This window comes from Oncorhynchus keta, chromosome 19 (assembly GCF_023373465.1).
Source record: "Oncorhynchus keta strain PuntledgeMale-10-30-2019 chromosome 19, Oket_V2, whole genome shotgun sequence".
Lineage (NCBI taxonomy): Eukaryota > Metazoa > Chordata > Actinopteri > Salmoniformes > Salmonidae > Oncorhynchus > Oncorhynchus keta.
The window spans coordinates 67,143,654-67,160,450 of record NC_068439.1 but is presented as its reverse complement, the minus strand read 5'-3'; the positions used below and the strand labels follow the sequence as shown (position 1 = coordinate 67,160,450).

General features: G+C 45.4%; 1 protein-coding gene across 2 annotated transcripts in view; it reads left to right on the top strand.

The window, feature by feature from the left end:
• Nucleotides 1-1,662: 1,662 nt before the first annotated feature.
• LOC118398744 (laminin subunit alpha-4-like) overlaps nt 1,663-16,797 on the top strand; it is a 37,427-nt gene continuing 22,292 nt past the window's right edge. The window contains exons 1-9 of one of the 2 annotated variants that reach the window (XM_035794400.2): nt 1,663-2,014; nt 8,974-9,075; nt 9,478-9,605; nt 9,721-9,801; nt 10,053-10,267; nt 13,611-13,711; nt 13,917-14,097; nt 14,573-14,656; nt 14,787-14,938. In XM_035794400.2, coding sequence (XP_035650293.1) covers nt 1,898-2,014; nt 8,974-9,075; nt 9,478-9,605; nt 9,721-9,801; nt 10,053-10,267; nt 13,611-13,711; nt 13,917-14,097; nt 14,573-14,656; nt 14,787-14,938 — 1,161 coding nt within the window. In that variant the 5' untranslated portion in view covers nt 1,663-1,897. Of the gene's footprint in view, nt 2,015-2,037; nt 2,250-8,973; nt 9,076-9,477; nt 9,606-9,720; nt 9,802-10,052; nt 10,268-13,610; nt 13,712-13,916; nt 14,098-14,572; nt 14,657-14,786; nt 14,939-16,797 lie in introns of those variants that run through there. The other variant, XM_035794401.2, reaches the window with a different exon arrangement.

The following is a 16,797-nucleotide window of genomic DNA, read 5'->3' as shown; positions in this document are numbered from 1 at the left end:
GAAGCGCACAGCGTGAAAAAAATTGTCTGTCTTCAATTGCAACAATCACTACCGAGTTCCAAACGGCCTCTGGAAGCAACGTCAGCACAAGAACTGTTTGTCGGGAGCTTCATGAAATGGATTTCCATGCATGGCCGAGCAGCCGCACACAAGCCTAAGATCACTGTGCGCAATGCCAAGCATCGGCTGGAGTAGTGTAAAGCTCTGGAGCAGAGGAAACGCGTTCTCTGGAGTGATCAATCACACTTCACCATCTGGCAGTCCAACGGACGAATCTGGGTTGGCGGATGCCAGGAAAATGCTACCTGCCCCAATGCATAGTGCCAACTGTAAAGTTTGGTGGAGTAGGAAATATGGTCTGGGGCTGTTTTTCATGGTTCAGGCTAGGCCCCTTAGTTCCAGTGAAGGTAAATCTTAATTCTACAGTAATAAAATGACATTCTAGATTATTCTGTGCTTCCAACTTTGTGGCAACTGTTTGGGGAAGGCCCTTTCCTCTTTCAGCATGACAATGCCCCTGTGCACAAAGCAAAATATTTTTTTGAGATCGGTGTGGAAGAACTTGACTGGCCTGCACAGAGCTATGACCTCAACCCTATTGAACACCTTATGGGATGAATTGGAACACTGACTGTGATCCAGGCCTAATCGTCCAACATCAGTGCCCTACCTCACTAATGCTCTTGTGGCTTAATGCAAGCACGTCCCCGCAGCCATGTTTTTTAACATCTAGTGGAAAGCTTTCCCAGAAGAGTAGAGGCTGAGTTTGGAATGAGATGTTCGACGAGCAGTGTAGAAGTTCCACATGGTCCAGTCAGGACCAATGGCACATAACTCAGACGCCACATTTGAAACGACTTACAACACACTCTTTATAGGCAGAGAGATGGAGAGAGAACACCATCACCCTGTCACAATCTAATGGCTGGCATGAGACGTTTCTTTATTGTCATGTGTTTCTGCATTGAACATTTCCGACACGAATAAAGCACATGCACCGACACGGACACCATACTTTGATCCTAGAGTACACAGCGTTGAACTTTGACAATACTTCCTTTGACTGACTGAGTGCTACTTTCAGCCATAGTTACTGGCCTCCTTCCCGGTGGGGGAAGCATCCTGACTAACATAGTTTTCATAAATGTATCACCTTCTTTGACAGTCTGACCTGTGTTTAGAAAAACAGAGGGGCAGCGCCAGCCAGGAAGGGGGATGGGGGAGAAGAGTGTTGAGGTGGGGTGGGCAGCTTTTTTATTTTTTCAGAACTGCAGACGTAGTGCTGAGGCTTATCCCGGCCCCTCTCTCTACCTGGACGACCAGAGGGGGGAGGGAGGCCTCTGAGAGGGGTTGGAGGTTGTGTCTGCTGCTCAGTCCCCCCCAAGGGTACCCCAAGGGTACCATGGAGGGACCCTGCAGACGGAGACAGCTGCTGACCAACAACACTCAATGTGACTCTGCCAGTCAGAGGGAGATATGCCACCTGGATGACTGCACTGTCTGCCTGTCTGAAATACACACTAGTCTAGTGCACCCCGTTGCTCTCTAATTTTCTCTTCCTTTTTTATTGCTCCACCCTCTCTCTCCTCTTCTCTCTCCCTCTCCAGACTTCTCATCTGAATGTGATTTATGATCAGGCTCTGGGGAGGCAGATCCACTGGGGGAGGCATAGGCGGGAGTTGAAATGAAAGGAGAGAAGGAAGTACACACTGTTTGTTTTATAGGACTTGCGGCTGGACTGAGCTGGCGCTTGCACCGCAAGGTCGGACCAGTGGAAAAGGGTGCTGCAGAAAGAGGGAGAGAAGAGCTGCCTGTGTAGCAGAAAGACTTCACTACAGGCAGGACAGTGAGACAGAGAGCGAGAGGGAGCAGCGCTCCACTGGACATACACACAGACATGTCTGCTACTAAAGCTCTGCCCTGCCTCTGCCTTCTACTCTCCATCGTCCTCTCAGGGATCGTCTGCCCAGCGACTTCCATTGGTTTACATTGGGAACAGCAGTCTGTGATGAAAGTAAGACCAGACATTTAGTTTTTTCTCTGCTTGGCTGGTACAGGATGCACAGCAGGCGTCCAGTTCCTTATCACAGCTAAATACAGAGGACCTGTTGTTATTGCAAACTTTTCGACATCACTTTTTCCACATGACTGAATCAGACTGTCACATTGGATATTATGCCCATGAACTGTGCTGAATGCTTCTATAGCTAAACTCTAATGGGGTTTGATACTCACTGCAAGAGAGGCAGGTTTGTAAGTCAGTCAGTATGCTTCTTAGATATTTTTTTGTGAAATGCTGGGGTGGTTTGGGTGTGAGAGGATCTTGCTGTGTGGATCCATATCTCTGTGGCAGCACTCTGGCCACTCAGTGCTGCGTCTCAACCCTCTCTGTGTTCTGTCTGGCGTCGGGATGTTTGTGGAGGAGCTCCAGCCGAGACCCTGATGAGGGACATATCACTCTCCATTGGCCCGCGCTAGCCACCGGTGGAGCCCTAATGGAAACCAGCTGCCAAGTGTTGAGCAACACACATAGAGGGAACATAGCACGCAGAAATAGCATGAGAAACAATACTGGATGTGCTGCTCACACATTTATAGTGGGTAGACTGGGTGCAGGCAGATATTTCCTGTTTGGGGTCCAACGGGGGCCCAAAGAATGGGCATCTATCTTAGAGAGAGACCTTATATCTCAGGGACACACAGGCAAAACAATGTGCAATGTTAGTAATGTAACTAATGTAAATGTTACACAAACCTACTTTGCATTGTGTAAGAGGTCACAGAGAGTCACAGAACAATGAATTTAATAACTATATTTATTTTTTTGTTTGCTAAATTTAAGGCAGTAGAGAGAATTCTGATGGGGTGGGGGGAAGGGGAGGGGGCAGGGAGCAGATCCCCCAGTGTCTAAATTTAGAATTGACGATCTTCCGCCTCTTGTGAAATTGTTTACTTCTTCTGTGTACATGAGCATTCTAATAGCAGAGACCCATATATAGAGGCCTCTCCACTCCAGACATATCGTCTCTGCTCTGTTATTGGATTATGATGAGATTCGCATTACCAAGCCATACCCCTTTCTCATCCTCAGTATCTTCAGAGGAGTTTACCACTAAGTCAGAGAGTGAAGCCTTCACTAGGCCCAAAGTCAATAAACTATCTGCCTCTTATTGTGAGGAGTAGGTGCAGGCAGGGAGGGAGAGGGGGGCACCGGGTTTGTTGTTCCTATTTCAGAGAGAGAGAGAGTCTGCCACAGCCTCAGACCTGAGAAGATGTTGACTTTGGACTGAACTCTTGTTTGGAGCCAATTCTTGTTTTTCTGCCTGGGCTGAGACTCACCGTATTTATTTATCCCTGTACCAGAGGCAGAGATAGAGCCAGACTCATGCTTAGTCTCATGTAGGCTAAATAACTTATAGCACTTCCGAACACATGATATGAACAGCTAATGATAAATGCATACTGGCAATTCCCCGATAACAGAGTGATGTTGAGATTCAGATTTTTCACTTTAAATTGTATGCCAACAAAAAATAACAACGATTGCAAAGTTAAACAAACGATTAAACTCTGTGCACAAGGAGTGTGAAAAATCTGAGTCTCTGAATCACTCTGTTAACGTGGAATTGCCCTTAACATTTATTTGAGGTTCCACCTTTTAGAAGTGGAGCACAGTGACATAGTCTTTGGGACATGCTGCTGCACTTGAAACAGAGAAAGGCTACACTACATGGTGAATGTCATCTTTGTTCTCTACAGCAGTGGGAGCACAGAGAAATAGTTCAGAAATAGCTCACTTTACAGAGGACATTCAGAGTGGACCAGAAGGCTACAGATGTGAATTGTTTCAATGTTCATGCCATTTAGGAGCGGATTAGACCATTTACCATGCTGTAAAATATTCCTGAGGGGTTTGTTTTCTGTATCACAGGATTACTCCCTATACCCAAAGGGAAACAGTACCAGGAAGTTGGGGTTTGGTGTTTTAATTAAATGGTATTCTGAACTAAAGGATATTTGAATGAGACTCATTCTGGTCCAAACGAACAGGAACTAATGTAGTTAGATATTACATGGTGAAACGTCTGCTGTGTTATGTACTTTACACTTCTAAAGTCTACATCCCAAATGGCACCCTATTCCCTGTTATACAGTATATAGTGCACTACTTTTGACCAGAGCCCTACTGTATTGACCCTGGTGGTCAAAAGTAGTTCACCATAGGGTAATTAAATCAAATCACATTTTATTGGTCAAGTACATATATTTTGCAGATGTTATCGCAGGTGCAGTGAAATGCTAATGTTTTTCTTAGCTCAAACAGTGCAATAATTCAAAACAGTACACACAAATCCAACAAATAAAATAATTAAGAAATATCAGAACGAGCAATATACATTTGTATATGATGTTGTGTGGACAGTATATGAATAGAAAAGGTGTGTACAGCAGTAGTTTAATAGGATGAGGCTTGACTAGAATACAGTATATACATATGAAGAGGGTAAAACAGTATGTAAACATTATTAAAGTGAGCAGTGTTCAATGACTATGTGCAGGGTAGAGTACCGGGTGGTAGCCGGCCAGTAACAGTGACTAAGTTGTCTCCGCCTTCTAGGTGGTAGCGGGGTGAAAAGGCCATGGCTCGGATGGCTGAGGTCATTGATGATCTTCTTGGGCTGTCTGTGACAACAGGTGCTGTAGATATCCTGGAACGCAGGCAGTGTGCCCCCGATGATGCTTGGGCTGACCGCACCACCCTCTGGAGAGCCCTGTGGTTGCGGATAGTGCAAATGCCATACCAGGCAGTGATACAGCCTGACAGGATGCTCTCAATGGTGCATCTGTAGAGGTTTGTGAGGGTGGGAGATGTTGTTGCTTACCTTCACCACTTGGGGTCGGCCCGTCAGGAAATTCAGGACCCAGTTGAACAGGGTGGGGTTCAGATCATTTTAAATCTAGTCATTAGCAATGAAGTGTAATTATTCAGCACTGTCAGCAACCAATAAGACCCTCTGAGAGGACTAGCATTCTGTAGTGCAATAGCCTCAATTGTGATATGGATCTCTAGACTGCTTACTATTCAGGACCCATTCAGATCATTTTACCTATACACTGGCATAGATAACACCTACTCTATAATACGTAATCAGTTGTAATGCAAACATATGTGTGGGAGCAGAAGGTGAGTAGAATCGATTAAAATGACCTGTAGTCAATGACCAGGACATCATTTAACATCATAACCATATGATGTATAGGCCTGGCCTCATTTATGGTGTGTACTACAGGTCAGAAAAGCCACAGGAAGGAAGGAAAAATCTGCTCCGTGACAAGCCCCTAACCAAAAATGCAGTTAAAAAAATATGATTAAGAATGAGAGATAAAAGTAACAAGTAGTTAAAGAGCAGCAATAACATAATAATAATAGCGCGACTCTGTACAGAGAGTAACCAGTACAGAGTCAATCTGCGGGGCACCGGTTAGTCGAGGTAATTGAGGTACATGTAGGTAGAGTTATTGAAGTGACTATGCATAGATAATAATAATAATAATAATAGTAAGAGTAGCAGCGGCGTAAAGGGGGAGGGGTTGTAGCCATTTGATTAGATGTTCAGTAGTCTTGTGGCTTGGGGGTAGAAGCTGTTCAGAGCCTCTTGGACTTAGACTTGGCACTCCAGTACCGCTTGCCGCGCGGTAGCAGAGAGAACAGTCTATGCCTAGAGTGGCTGGAGTCTTTCACAATTTTTAGGGCCTTCCTCTGACACCACCTGGTATAGAGGTCCTGGATGTCAGGAAGCTTGGCCCCAGTGATGTACTGGGCCGTATGCATCACCCTCTGTAGTGCATTGCGGTCGGAGGCCGAGCAGTTGCCATACCAGGCAGTGATGCAACCAGTCAGGATACTCTTGATGGTGCAGTTGTAGAACCTTTTGAGGATCTGAGTCAAATCTTTTCAGTCTCCTGAGGGCGAATAGGATTTGTTGTGCCTTCTCAATGACTGTCTTGGTGTGCTTGGACCATGTTAGTTTGTTGGTGATGTGGAAACCAAGGAACTTGACGCTCTCAACCTGCTCCACTACAGCCCCGTCGATGAGAATGGGGTCGTGCTCGGTCCTCCTTTTCCTGTAGTCCACAATCATCTCTTGTGTCTTGTGTCTTGATCACTTTGAGGGAGAGGTTGTTATCCAGGCACCACATGGCCAGGTCTCTGACCTCCTACTTATAGGCTGTCTCGTTGTTGTCGGTGATCAGGCCTAACACTGTTGTGTCGGCAAACTTAATGATAGTGTTGGAGTCGTGCCTGGCCGTGCAGCCATGAGTGAACAGCGAGTACAGGAGGGGACTGAGCACACACCCCTGAGGGGCCACCGTGTTGAGGATCAGCGTGGCGGATGTGTTGTTCCCTGTCCTTGCCAACTGGGGGGCGGCCCGTCAGGAAGTCCAGGATCCAGTTGCAGAGGGAGGTGTTTAGTCCCATGGTCCCAAGCTTATGGATGAGCTTTGAGGGCACTATGGTGTAGAACATTGAGCTGTAGTCAATGAATAGCATTCTCGCCAGTTGGTCGACGAATGCTCACAGTACACGTCCTGGTAATCCATCCGGCCCTGCGGCCTTGTGAATGTTGACCTGTTTAAACGTCTTACTCGTGTAAGAGAGCGTGATCACACAGTCGAACAGTTGGTGCTCTCATACATGTTTCAGTGTTATTTGCCTCGAATCGAGGATAGATGTAGTTTAGCTCATCTGGTAGGCTCATGTCACTGGGCAGCTCTTGGCTGTGCTTCCCTTTGTAGTCTGTAATGGTTTGCAAGCTGCTGAGCGTCGGAGACGGTGTAGTACGATTCAGTCTTAGTCCTGTATTGGCACTTTGCCTGTTTGATGGTTCTTTGGAGGGCATAGCGGGATTTCTTATAATCTTCCGTGTTTGAAAGTCCTGCTCCTTGAAAGCGGCAGGTCTAGCCTTTAGCTCAGTGCAGATGTTGCCTGTAATCCATGGCTTCTGGTTGGGGTATGTATGTATGGTCACTGTGGGGACAACGTCGTCAATGCACTTATTGACAAAGCCAATGACTGATGTGGTGTACTCCTCAATGCCATAGGAAGAATCACAGAATATATTTCAGTCTGTGCTAGCAAAACTGTCCTGTAGCTTAGCATCTGCTTCATCTGACCACTTTTTTTTCATTGATCTAGTCACTGGTGTTTCCTGCTTTAACTTTAGCTTGTAAGCAGCAATCAGGAGGATAGAATTATGCTCAAATTTGCCAAATGGAGGGCGAGGGATTTGTACGAGTGTGGTGTAAAGGTGGTCTAGAGTATTTTCCCCTCTGGTTGCATATTTACATGCTGATAGAAATTTGGTAAAACATATTTAAGTTTCCCTGCATTAAAGTCCCCGTCCACTAGGAGCTCCGCCTCTGGATGAGTGTTTTCCTATTTGCTTATGGCGGAATACAGCTCATTGAGTGTCGTAGATAATGTGCTCTACAGCTTATCGTGAGATACTTGAGACTTCCTTAAATATCGTGCACCAGCTGTTGTTTTTATATATGCATAGCCCCCGACCCCTTGTCTTACCAGACGCCGCTGTTCTATCCTGCCAATGCAGCGTATAACCAGCCAGCTGTACAGGATGTTGATAATTTAATACTAAGATGTTCGTTTTTAATGTCCTTGTAAAGGCTGTCGTCGGAAGGATGAGACCAAGGTGCAGCGTTCTTTGCGTTCCACATAATATTTATTGTTGAAGTGAAACCTTTAGATAAAACAAAACAATAAAGAAAACAACAACCGACCAGCTTCGTAGTGCAAACTACCTGGTCACAAACGAAGAACAAGATCCCACACAGAAGGAGGGAAAAAGCTACCTAAGTATGATTCCCAATCAGAGACTATGATAGACAGCTGTCCCTGATTGAGAACCATACCTGGCCAAACATAAAGAAATAGAAAACATAGAAACATTAACATAGAATGCCCACCCAAATCACACCCTGACCAAACCAAAAATAGAGATATAAAAAGCTCTCTACGGTTAGGGCGTGACAGTCCTGTTGGTAGTTTATTCTTCCTCGTAGGTCGTTTAGTTTATTTTCCAATGATTGCCAGAAGAACTGAAGCTACTCATTTTCAGAAGGCAGCCGGACCTCACGGCCTGCTACCGAATAAATCAAGGGGAATTATGCATCACAACTGGGAGTTGTGTGAGATGTTTGAGATGTATTGGTTCCTGCCACTCTGGACACAACATACGTGTTCCATTGACTGGATGAAACAAGGGGGGGAAACACTGCACTCTTACAACAGACCAATATGAACAGTAGTGTTGTAGGATCATAACCATCTTTGAATGGGGTGACTGAAGATCAAAGGGATCTGTGGAGGGGGAGTGAGGAGAGGTGTTGCTGAACTCTGATTTCACACTACATTAGGAAACTGCCAGAGTGAATTGGCCATGAGAGTTTTGTAAGTAACATTCTGTGAATGAGAGAACCATTATTAGCAGTATGAAAGTATCCAATAATGTCAGAATTTTGTCTTAGTCACTAGAGCACCTTTTTTTCATGACGGAACGTGAGTTTGTTTGATAAGAGATATTGTGAAAAGTAGGGGAACGTTGTATCCCACTGATGACGCACAACTTAATCCAGCCTTGCCAAAAGGATTCCAGGTGCTCTACGTACTTTCTGAAATTGCTGTTTCAAGTTCTAATGTCACATGCACAAGTACAGAGAAATGCCTTTCTTGCAAGCGCTAAACCTAACAGTGCAGTAATCAATAACAATTTAATACTCAAAATAACATAAGGTAGAATGATAAAGTGCCCCGTAAGCAACTTGGCATTAATGTCAGGAACCATATCACTGGTCAAATGTATTTCTAATCCTAGATCAGATTCAGGGGAAAACTTGTGTGAAACTGAGGTTGTACTCTGTTTTAAAGAGCTCGTTCATGTTCCCTGTCCCTAGGTGTGTGCAAAACTATATTTTCTCAGTAACCAGAAAAAATGCCTACCATGTAACTGCAAAGGCCATTCAGAAACATGTGAAGATATCACAGGTGTTTGTACAGTAAGTATGAAATCCATCCCCTCTATTAATACTTATTATAAACTGGGTGGTTCGAGAACTGAATGCTGATTGTCTGAAAGCTGTGGTAAATCAGTCCATTTACCCAAGGTATGACAAAACATTTCTTGTTACTGCTCTAATTACGTTGGTAACCAGTTTATAATAGCAATAAGGTACCTCAGGGGTTTGTGGCATATGGCCAATATACCACGGCTAAGGGCTGCATCCAGGCACTCCTCATTGCGTCAGAACAGCCCTAAGCCGTGGTATATTGGCTATATACCACACCCCCTTGTGCCTTATTGTTTAATTACACCATGGGGAATACTTCTAGTCTCTAGATTACTATCTACTATCATATCAGTAATATATTTCAACTATATTCCACTCTTTACCATGCAGTCATGTCAGGACCACACCACTGGGGATTTCTGTGAAATATGTGAGGATGGATACATGCCTGACGTTGCCAACCACGGACGTCACTCCTGCCAGCCGTGCGCCTGTCCCCTGTCCAGCCCCTCCAACAAGTAAGCTATAGCGTCCGTCCATCCAGACCCTACTGTTGTGCAGGCCGTGCAGAGAGAGGCCTGTGTGTTGGCGGGCAGAGCTCACTGACATTCTTTCCGCTGTGTGTCTGGCCAGCTTTGCAGAGCACTGTGACAGAAGCAGTAACATCCTACGATGCAACTGCCAAGAGGGCTATGCTGGACATTACTGTGAGAGGTCAGTGCTGACAGAACCTTGGCCAACACCATGAGTTAACACCACCGTGGGAGCAATTACACTTATTATCCTAAATCGGCTCATATAGATAGACACAAGTAAAGCTCTTACAATTTCACTATTTATTTTTTCAGGGCCTGAACAATAAATATTTGGAAATGCTTTCATATAACAATGATGTTTCACTGTAAGTGATAAGGCATACTAAATCAAACAATTATTGGTAACCACCTTGCATCTTCCTCACCCAGATGTGCTCCAGGTTTCTATGGCAACCCCATGGTGATCGGTGACTCCTGTAAGAGTTGTGACTGTAACGGTAACTCGGACCCCAACCACATCTTCAATGAGTGCCACAACGTGACCGGCTTCTGTCAGAATTGCTGGGGGGACACGGCCGGAGCCAACTGTGAACGGTGTGCCCCAGGTTTCTACGGTGACGCCATCAGTGCCAAGAACTGCAGAGGTGCTTGTCAAGAGTACTGTTAGACATTACTTACCCTACTGAGGCCCTTTGCTCCAATAGGAGCTAAAGGGAATAAGTCAGGTTATAAGGGCACAAGGTGAGACCCAGATGCAGAAACGGGAGGCTTTGATATTTATTATAATCCAAAACGGTAGGCAAGAGAATGGTCATGGACAGGCAAAAGGTCAAAACCAGTTCAGAGTCCAGGAGGTACAGAGTGGCAGGCAGGCTCGAGGTCAGGGCAGGCAGAATGGTCAGAGAGGCAGGTACAGAGTCCAGAAACAGGCAAGGGTCAAAACCGGGAGGACGAGCAAAAGAGACTATAAAAAGTAGGAGCACGGGAAAAACACTCTGGTTGACAAACTGGCACAGAGAGACAGGAAACACAGGGAAAATAAGCAACACCTGGAGGGGGTGGAGACAATCACAAGGACAGGTGAAACAGATCAGGGTGTGACACAGGTCAACTTTACTGTCAATGTAGACTACCCATGGAAAAATATCCAATGGAAAAATAGATATTAATTTGATGTCTGACAATAGTGAAGCTATATCCAGTCATTTGCACAATTCTGGACTTGAAAGCTGCTTTGACGTTGCTCTTGGGGTTAAAGACTTACTATGGATCTGTCTTCAATAGGTTTAACAATTTCCCCTTGTTTTGCTCATATAGTCATAAGTCAATCACAAGGCTCTATCTGAAACTAAATACGGGGAGGTCTATTTTGTGTATTTACACATTTGGGCAGGCTGGGTGATAATTCCTGCCATGCTCTAATGACACAATGCCTCAGAGACAGTACAGTACAATTCAGACAACCCTGGCCTGTGTATTATCTAATGCCATGTGCACATCCGTGTAAGAATAGTATCATGGAAAGGGCTGCATGTTCACCAAATATAATATATTGTAGTTCAAATCAAATGTATTTATATAGCCCTTCTTACGTCAGCTGATATATCAAAGTGCTGTACAGAAACCTAGCCTAAAACCCCAAACAGCAAGCAATGCAGGTGTAGAAGCACGGTGGCTAGGAAAAACTCCCTAGAAAGGTCAAAACCTAGGAAGAAACCTAGAGAGGAACCAGGCTATGAGGGGTGGCCAGTCCTCTTCTGGCTGTGCCGGGTGGATTTTATAACAGAACATTGCCAAGATGTTCAAATGTTCATAAATTACCAGCATGGTCAAATAATAATAATCACAGTAGTTGTCGAGGTTGCACCTCAGGAGTAAATGTCAGTTGGTTTTTCATAGCCGATCATAAAGAGTATCTCTACCGCTCCTGCTGTCTCTAGAGAGTTGAAAACAGCCGATCTGGGACAGGTAACACGTCCAGTGAACAGGTCAGGGTTCCATAGCCGCAGGCAGAACAGTTGAAACTGGAGCAGCAGCACGGCCAGGTGGACTGGGGACAGCAAGGAGTCATCATGCCAGGTAGTCCTGAGGCATGGTCTTAGGGCTCAGGTCAGTTGTGAGAGAGAAAGAAAGGGAGAATTAGAGAGAGCATACTTAAATTCACACAGGACACCGGATAAGGCAGGAGAAGTACTCCAGATATAACAGACTGACCCTAGCCCCGACATATAAACTACTGCAGCATAAATACTGGAGGCTGAGACAGGAGACGTCAGGATACACTGTGGCCCCATCCGATGATACCCCCGGACAGGGCCAAACAGGCAGGATATAACCCCACCCACTTTCCCAAAGCACAGCCCCCACACCACTAGAGGGATATCTTCAACCACCAACTTACCATCCTGAGACAAGCCCACAAAGATCTCCGCCATGGCACAACCCAAGGGGGGGGCGCCAACCCAGACAGAAAGATCACGTCAGTGACTCAACCCACTCAAGTGACTCACCCCTCCTAGGGACGGCATGGAAGAGCACCAGTAAGCCAGTGACTCAGCCCCTTTAATAGGGTTAGAGGCAGAAAATCCCAGTGGAGAGCGGGGAACTGGCCAGGCAGAGACAGCAAGGGCGGTTCGCTGCGCCAGTGCCTTTCCGTTCACCTTCACACTCCTGGGCCAGACTACACTCAATCATATGACCTACTGAAGAGATGAGTCTTCAGTAAAGACTTAAAGGTTGAGACCGAGTCTGCGGGTAGGCAGACCATTCCATAAAAATGGAGCTCTATAGGAGAAAGCCCTGCCTCCAGCTGTTTGCTTAGAAATTCTAGGGACAATTAGGAGACCTGGGTCTTGTGACCGTAGCGTACGTGTACAGCAGGACCAAATCGGAAAGATATTTAGGAGCAAGCCCATGTAATGCTTTGTAGGTTAGCAGTAAAACCTTGAAAGCAGCCCTTGCCTTAACAGGAAGCCAGTGTAGGGAGGCTAGCACTGGAGTAATATGATCAAATTTGTTGGTTCTAGTCAGGATTCTAGCAGCCGTATTTATCACTAACTGAAGTTTATTTAGTGCTTTATCCAGGTAGCAGGAGTCTAACAGGTAGCAGGAGTCTAACAGGTAGCAGGAGTCTCCAGGTAACAGGAGTCTAGTAGAGCATTGCAGTAGTCTAACCTAGAAGTAACAAAAGCATGGATGAATTTTTCTGCATAATTTTTTAACAGAAAGTTTCTGATTTTTGCAATGTTATGTAGATGGAAAAAAGCTGTCCTTGAAACAGTCTTGATATGTTCATCAAAGAGAGATCAGGGTCCAGAGTAACGCAGAGGTCCTTCACAGTTTTATTTGAGACGACTGTACAACCATCAAGATTAATTGTCAGATTCAACAGAAGATATCTTTGTTTCTTGGGACCTAGAACAAACATCTCGGTTTTGTCCGAGTTTAAAAGTAGAAAGTTTGCAGCCATCCACTTCCTTATGTCGGAAACACAGGCTTCTAGCGAGTGCAATTTTGGGGCTTCACCATGTTTCATTGAAATGTACAGCTGTGTGTCATCCGCATAGCAGTGAAAGTTAACATTATGTTTTCGAATGACATCCCCAAGAGGTAAAATATATAGTGAAAACAATAGTGGTAATAAACGGAACTTTGAGGAACACCAACATTTACAGTTGATTTGTCAGAGGACAAACCATTCACAGAGACAAACTGATATCATTCCGAGAAATAAGATCTAAACCAGGCCAGAACTTGTCCGTGTAGACCAATTTGGGTCTACACGGACTGTTGCTGTTTGGATGAGATAAGTCCAGCTCTAACTCACTTGTAGAAAACGATGAAGAATACAACTGAAGAAATGGGAAAAATCACAATCTATTGCAGGATTTTCATTTGTATTTTAGGGCAGAAATAACCATTTTCATTGTGGCCATGTCATGCTTTTTTGACCCACTGTATTAACTATGAGTGTGTCCTGTGTTACAGTGTGTGAGTGTAGTAAGTGTGGGACAGCTTCGTGTGATGACAGGACAGGGACATGTCACTGTAAGCCTGGTGTCACCGGCCAACTCTGTGACCAATGTGAGGTGAGATGCTCAAGGGCCTTGTCAAGGAGACAGCCTTACAACCATGTGGTCACACAATAACACTGTTGAACAGATTTTCCTGACAACAGATATGCTCAGTAAAGCAGACAATAAGATGAAAGCAGACAAAATCATTAAGGCTACTGTGAATAACAGAAATAACAAACAGATGTCTAACATACTGTATATCCATTGTGTTCTTTAGAAGGGCCACACAGGTTTCAATAACTGCCAGGGCTGCCATAGTTGTGATTGCGGACCTGCCGGTCTCCGGCCCACCTGTCATCCTCTGACCCACAGCTGCCAGTGCAAACCAGGGGCCGGAGGCCGATACTGCGAGCGTTGCCTCCCAGACTACTGGAACTACGGCCCCTCAGGGTGTCAGAGTAAGTACTGTGTCTGTCTAATCTTGCGAACCACCCAGACCAGTTGGTCAAACATTAAGAACAGATAACATTATCTGTAGCTAGCAAGCCAGTCCACCATTCTCACACCCACTCATGCATGATGTCAGGGAGGCATCTGCTGCGATCTGAAACACCGGGACCATCCGTACGCATCTGCACATGACCACAGACACTAACTGCAGCTGGCAGCCGACGTTCCTCTGACATCACCGCCCGCCCAGTCCTAATATATCTGCCCAGCTGCCGGAACCATCATCCATTCCACAGCTTCACCATAGAGAACCAGAACCACACTACAGATGTGCAGCAGCACTCCTTCCCAGCCAAAAGACCCACCATGTGTTCCATTATATATTTGGTATTTGTGCTCCGACTGACTCTCCTATCTCCTAAAGCCTTCAACTCGACATGTAATCAACTATATGAAATGTGTATGTCTGTTTCTTCCATCCAGAATGTGACTGTGCTAGCAGCCACTGTGATGTGCACACTGGGGAGTGCCTCCCTGAATCCACCACGGTCAACCTCTGCAACATCAGTAAGAGTGTCTAGTTAAACTGAAACATTCATTTTTATTATTATCTTAAACAACCCTTTGTGTTGGATTTTAGCATGATGTGATGTTGGGGAAATTACACACAAATAATTTGTCTCCTCCCTACCACCAGGTTGTGATGAGTGTATCTGGCACCTGATTGGTGACCTGAGGCTGTCCAATAAGACCCTGGACCAGGTGAAGGTCAGTGTGTTGAACATCTCCACTGGGGCTGCAGCCAACGACAGGCTCAAGTACTACAACTACACCGCCCAACGTCTGCAGGTATAGTACATGTTCAAATCAAATCAAATGTTATTTGTCACATACACATGGTTAGCAGATGTTAATGTGAGTGTAGTGAAATGCTTGTGCTTCTAGTTCTGACCATGCAGTAATATCTAACAAGTAATCTAACCTAATAATTTCACAACTACCTTATACACACAAGTGTAAAGGAATGAATAAGAATATGTACATAAAAATATATGAATGAGCGATGGCCGGACGGCATAGGCAAGATGCAGTAGATGGTATAGAGTACTGTATATACATATTAGATGAGTAATGTAGGGTATGTAAACATTATACAGTATAAAGTGTCATTGTTTAAAGTGGCTAGTGATAAATTTATGTAATGAATGTTTCTTTATTAAAGTGGCTAGAGATGAGTCAGTATGTTGGCAGCAGCCACTCAATGTTAGAGATTGCTGTTTAACAGTCTGATGGCCTTGAGATAGAAGTTTTTCAGTCTCTCGGTCCCCGCTTAGATGCACCTGTACTGACCTTGCCTTCTGGATGATAACGGGGTGAACAGGCAGTGGCTCGGGTGGTTGTTGTCCTTGATGATCTTTTTGGCCTTCCTGTGACATCTGGTGGTGTATGTGTCCTGGAGGGCAGGTAGTTTGCCCCCAGTGATGCAGACCTCACCACCCTCTGGAGAGCCTTACAGTTGTGGGCGGAGCAGTTGCCGTACCAGGCGGTGATACAGCCTGACAGGATGCTCTCCATTGTGCATCTATAAATGTTTGTGAGTGTTTTTGGTGACAAGACAAATTTCTTCAGCCTCCTGAGGTTGAAGAGGTGCTGCTGAGCTTTCTTCACCACGTTGTCTGTGTGGGTGGACCATTTCAGTTTGTCCGTGATGTATATGCCGAGGAACTTAAAACTTTCCACCTTCTCCACTACTGTCCCGTCGATGTGGATAGGGGGCTGCTCCCTTTGCTGTTGTCTGAAGTCCCCGATCATCTCCTTAGTTTTGTTGACGTTGAGTGTGAGGTTATTTTCCTGACACCACACTCCGAGGGCCCTCACCTCCTCCCTGTGGGCCGTCTCGTCGTTGTTCGTAATCAAGCCTACCACTATAGTGTCGTCTGCGAACTTGATGATTGAGTTGGAGGCATGCATGGCCATGCAGTCAAGGGTGAACAGGGAGTACAAGGTGAGGGCTGAGAACGCACCCTTGTGGGGCCCCAGTGTTGAGGATCAGCTGGGTGGAGATGTTGTTTCCTACCCTCACCACCTGGGGGCGGCCCGTCAGGAAGTCCAGGACCCAGTTGCACAGAGTGGGGTGACAAGTTTGGAGGGTACTATGGTGTTAAATGTTGAGCTGTAGTCGATGCACAGCATTCTTAGGTATACCTATTCTTAGGTATTCCTCTTGTCCAGATGGGTTAGGGAAGAGTGCAGTGTGATTGCGATTGCGTCGTCTGTGGACGTATTGGGGCGGTAAGCAAATTGGAGAGGGTCTAGGATGTCAGGTAGGGTGGAGATGATATGGTCCTTGACTAGTCTCTCAAAGCACTTCAAGATGACGGAAGTGAGTGTGTCACGTTCTGACCATAGTTCTTTTGTGTTTTCCTTGTTTTAGTGTTGGTCAGGACGTGAGCTAGGTGGGCATTCTATGTTGTGTGTCTGGTTTGTCTATTTCTATGTTTGGCCTGATATGGTTCTCAATCAGAGGCAGGTGTTAGTCATTGTCTCTGATTGGGAACCATATTTAGGTAGCCTGTTTTGTGTTGGGTTTTGTGGGTGGTTGTTTCCTGTCTTTGTGTTTTCTGCACCAGATACGGCTGGTTTGGTTTTCACGTTTATTGTTTTGTATTCCTGTTCATGTTTGAGTTACCTTATTAAATTACCATGAA